Genomic DNA, 4,877 nt, shown 5'->3' on the forward strand with positions numbered 1-4,877 from the left:
TCTAAAAAAGTATGTTGTAGAGAATGGAACACCACAGGGAAGTGTGATAGGTCCGATTTTATTTTCAATTATGATAAATGATATATTTGATAATATCCCAACAGATATAGGAAGAGCATTGTGGAAAAAAGGAAAGAATATACAATTTATTGTAAATAAAATTGAGAAAGGGATCAGTTTAGTTGAGAAGTGGGATTAAAGTGGGGATTTAAATTTTCTGTGGAAAAAACAAAGATCATGTTCTTTTCTCCAAAGAAAATTGGGGAGAATATTGGTTTGACATTGTATGGAAATAAGGTAGAACGAGTTGACTCATTTAGTTTTTTAGGGGTATTTTTTGATGTCCGGTTGACATGGAAGGAACACATAAGGAATATTGTTGATAAATGCAAAAAAGTAATGAATGTAATGAGATGTCTTGTAGGAATGGATTGGGGAGCTGATATTGCTGCCTTAAAATATATATATGTGGTGTTAATCAGAACTAGGATTGAGTATGGGAGTGTGGTATATGGATCTGCAGCAAAGACAACACAGTTAGAAATGATTCAGGCACAGGCTCTTAGGATATGTATTGGGGCAGTGAAATCATCTCCAATATGTGCACTTCAGGTAGAAGTAGGAGAGATGCCACTATGTTTAAGGAGGAAACAGCTATTAGCAAATTATTGGCTGAACTTGAGAGGACATGGAGATAGTCACCCAACAAAATCAGTGTTAAAGGATTGCTGGGAAAAAGAGAGAACAACTAAGTCCAGTTTTGGATGGATAGGGGATAGAGTGGTGAGAGATGAATGACAAGGATATCAGTCCAACTGTTTTATGGCCACCAGTTCCAATGTGGATGCTTGAGACAGCTGAAGTAGACTTGGAGTTACTAAAGATAAAGGAAAGAAAAAGAAATGTTGATTTAGTTAGTGAATTCTATGAACACATAGAACAGAGATATGGAGATCATGTACAAGTATTCACAGATGGATGTAAAGACCCGATGACAAATGCAACAGGATCAGCTGCGTTTATCCCAAAATTCAATGTTGAAGTAGTGAAGAGAACGTCAGATTTCCTGAACGTTTACACAGTAGAGTTGTACGCCATTTTAGTTGCATTAGAATGTGTTGAGCAAATGAAAGGAAGGAAAGTGCTGATATGCAGTGATTCAGTCAGCGCTTTATACAGTATTCAATCAGGATCATCTCACAGTCGTCAAGATTTATTATATGAAATCATATTTACACATTCCCAGGTGGTTAAACAGGGGACAGATGTGATGTTCATGTGGGTTCCAGCACATTCAGGTATAGCAGGAAATGAAAAGGTGGACAGGTTGGCAAAGGAAGCTGTAAAGAAAGAGAGCATTGATATTAACATCAAATGATCTAAGTCAGAGGGGAAACGAGTCACATGGAGTCAAATTAAACAGGAATGGCAACAATATTAGAACAATCAGACAAAGGGAAGACATTTATACTCAATTCAGAGGGAAATAGATAAAGTCAAATACAGAGGGAGCAACAGAAGAGAGGAGGACGTAATGAGGGGCACGTGTTGTTTTTCTCTCCTTGTAAGTTATTGTTCTGTTCCTCTACAGACTCATTACTTCCAGCCTCCCTCAGTGTGTGTGAACGCAGCAGGCATCACGCAGGACGACTTCCTGCTCAACATGGAGGAGGATCACTTTGACAGAGTCATCCAGGTCAACCTGAAGGTATGAAGCAAGTTCAGCGTGTAATCAAGTCTATCAGGTTAACGTCAGAGGATGACATCACAATCTAATAACTAGGGATGTGCCCGTTAGTCCACTTAAAGGTTGGAAGTCATCACCCTCACTAGTCGGCACCAGAATTACAAGTTACAAATGATTCATATTTTTACATGTTGGCCCTCGATGCCGGTTCATTTGTGCTCAAATTGCAGCACTTCTTAAACCACTCTTCTTCCATCACTGCTGTTGAGACATAACGTGGGTCGACTTTGTGATGAGAATCAGAAAGAAAAAAATCAGTCTCTGTTGTCTTCAGTAGGAAACAACCGAAGATTCAAGTTTCTCGTTGTTGCACTTGAAGAAAATAATTCATAAAATGATTCTTTTTTTTTTAAAGATTTATTTTTGGGCTTTTTGGGCTTTTAATGGAGAGACAGGACAGAGGACAGAGTCAGAAATCAGGGAGAGAGAGAGAGTGGGGAATGACATGCAGGAAAGAAACCACAGGTGGGAAGTGAGCCCGGGCCGCCCGCTTGAGACGACAGCCTCCATACATGGGGCGCGCCCTAACCACTGCGCTACCAGCACCCCAGCATGAAATGATTCTTTCCCAAAATCATGGAAAATATCTAAAATTATCCCATTACCAAAAAAGACAAGCCCCTCTGAATTCAATGATTTTAGACCCATTGCTCTGACCTCAGTTGTCATGAAATGTTTTGAGCGCATTGTTTCATCTCACTTGAGGTCTGAAACAATCAGTCAAATGGATCCTCTACAATTTGCATATCGAGCAAAGAGCGGTGTTGAGGATGCAACGGCTGCATTTCTTAACCAACTTCATAAACACTTGGAAACACCATCATCTTATGTGCGTATACTGTTTGCTGATTTCTCTTCTGCCTTTAACACTGTCCAGATACAACTATTGGCTGTGAAGCTGTGTAGTATGGGAGTTAACCACACCCTCATTAGGTGGATTCATAACTTCCTTTCTGAAAGGCAGCAGTTTGTTGAAAAACTCTTCAGTAATCAGCACTCACACTGGGGTACCACAAGGGTGTGTCCTCTCACCTTTGTTGTTTACTTTGTACACCAATGACTGTACAAGTCATCATGACAACTGTAAATGAATTAAGTATGCAGATGATGTTGCTCTGATAGGTCTTTTAAATGATGATGAGACCAATCACAGAGCTGAGCTAGACAACTTTTACAACTGGTGCTCTGATAACTCATTGATTTTAAATACAAAACCAAAGAAATGATTATTGATTTTAGAAGACAGTCATCTCTCTCCCCTGTAAAGATGAAGGACACAGAAATTGAAATTGTACCAGAGTTTAAGTATCTTGGAACAATAATTGACAACAAACTGACATGGAACACCAACACAAAGCAAGGTATGCAAAGGCTCAACAGCGCCTCTATTTTTGAGGAAACTAAGAAATTTTAATGTTGACAGCACTATGCTGAAATTATTTTACAAGACTTTTATTGAAAGTGTGCTGACCTTTTGTATTCAGTGTTGGGGAGGAGCACTGTCCTTACAAAATAAGAACAAACTGGACAAGGTTGTTAAACTAGGCAGCGAGATAACTGGGAATCAAATGTACAGCATTTCTTTCCTGACAGACCGGTCAGATCACAGCAGACCCTCTGCACCCCCTTTGGTCAGAGTATGAACTCTTGAATTCAGGGCGCAGGTACAGAATGCCCAGGATGAGGACTAAAAGAGGCATTACATCCTTTGTACCGCGCAGTATTCAGCTGCTTAATAAGAACTGATCATACAGGACGAACTCGGCACTCTGCACTTTATTTAACTTGCTGAAATCCCTCATTGAATCATGTGATGCTTTAGTGTGTTTTTATGTGTTCTTACGTGCTGTCCTGTAAATGTTTGTTTGTATTGTGTTTTTTAGCTCTCTGTGCAAGGAGCAATAAAGGTTTCATTCATTCATTCTCTCACAAAACTTCTAAAAACTGCACGAGTGAACGCAAACAGACACATTTCTACTTTATCTGGAATTCTTTACCCGGCAGCCCCCTGATCATTTTTCTGCATGAAGTCGGGTTAGCTGATGTGAGAACGCAGCAGGAAGTATTCAGGTAAATTCACTGTGAGGGAGCAAGAGGGGGGTGGTAACGTTTATACCTCAGGACCCGTGCACAACCAGAGACTGTATGACCGCGATATGTGTGATCTCTGTGCACGTTATTAAACCGCTGCCTTAAGTTTTCTGTCCTCCAGTATGAACAAATAAACTGTCATCATAGAGCTGGACTCTGTTGCTCTGTCCACCACCTCTGACTGCCTGAAAATAATGAAGAATTTCAGTAGTGCATGAGTGAAAATGTCTTTCTTGAGGCTGAAGAACGTTTAGGATTGTTGTGTTTTGTCCACAGAGCTGAATGATTTTTGTTATTATTTCAAACACTCTTTTCTCTGGTGCTGATTTACTGTGAAGAGATGAACTCAGTCCTGCTCCTGCGTCTCTTCCAGGGCTCCTTCTTGATCACTCAGGCTGTGGCTCAGGCTCTGGTGGCCTGTGGAGCACCCAAAGGATCCATCATCACCGTGGGCAGCATCGTAGGAAAGGTGAGAGAGCTGCAGAGAGACGCTTTCTAGACGACAGTTTCACTTCTCTGTTGAATCTTTTAAGGTTTATTTTAAAATGTATTAACATAAGTGTGTAAGGACCTGGTGTATGAATGTGATCAGTTACTTGTGATGGACTCTTTACTCAGCAGCCTCTACCATCAGTGTGTGAATGTGTAGGTGTGACACGTGTTGTAAAAGCCCTTTGAGTCGTCAGAAGACTAGAAAAGAAATATACAAGCTCAAGTCCATTTACCATTTATCCTGAAGTTCATGTGGCAGCGTAATGATTTCCCTTTATTTATTGAACAGTGATCATCCGTCCATCCATCCACTTTGTGCTCGTAGCCAATAAAGGGTTAAATGGTTCTTGGATCCATGTGTTTGAATGTTCACACCAGCTGGAGGTTCACTGGTTCAGCATTTTAAAGACATTCACTCACACTCATTACTTTTAGTGATCGTTTTTTACGACTTCTTTGATCGAACGTCTCCTCCACAAACTCTGAATTATTAATCAGTCGTCTTAAAATCGTCTACAAAAGGTTGGAGAAATGCACGGATTGAAAA

General features: G+C 40.3%; 1 protein-coding gene across 1 annotated transcript; it reads left to right on the forward strand.

The window, feature by feature from the left end:
- Positions 1-1,534: 1,534 nt before the first annotated feature.
- Positions 1,535-4,675, forward strand: LOC132991493 ((3R)-3-hydroxyacyl-CoA dehydrogenase-like). The gene is made up of 2 exons (XM_061060278.1): positions 1,535-1,708; positions 4,212-4,675. Exons 1-2 carry the CDS (start codon positions 1,535-1,537, stop codon positions 4,335-4,337), a joined length of 300 nt encoding a protein of 99 aa, XP_060916261.1. The 3' UTR covers positions 4,338-4,675.
- Positions 4,676-4,877: the final 202 nt, after the last annotated feature.

The sequence above is a fragment of the Labrus mixtus genome, chromosome 16 (genome assembly GCF_963584025.1).
Source record: "Labrus mixtus chromosome 16, fLabMix1.1, whole genome shotgun sequence".
NCBI classification, from domain to species: Eukaryota; Metazoa; Chordata; class Actinopteri; order Labriformes; family Labridae; genus Labrus; species Labrus mixtus.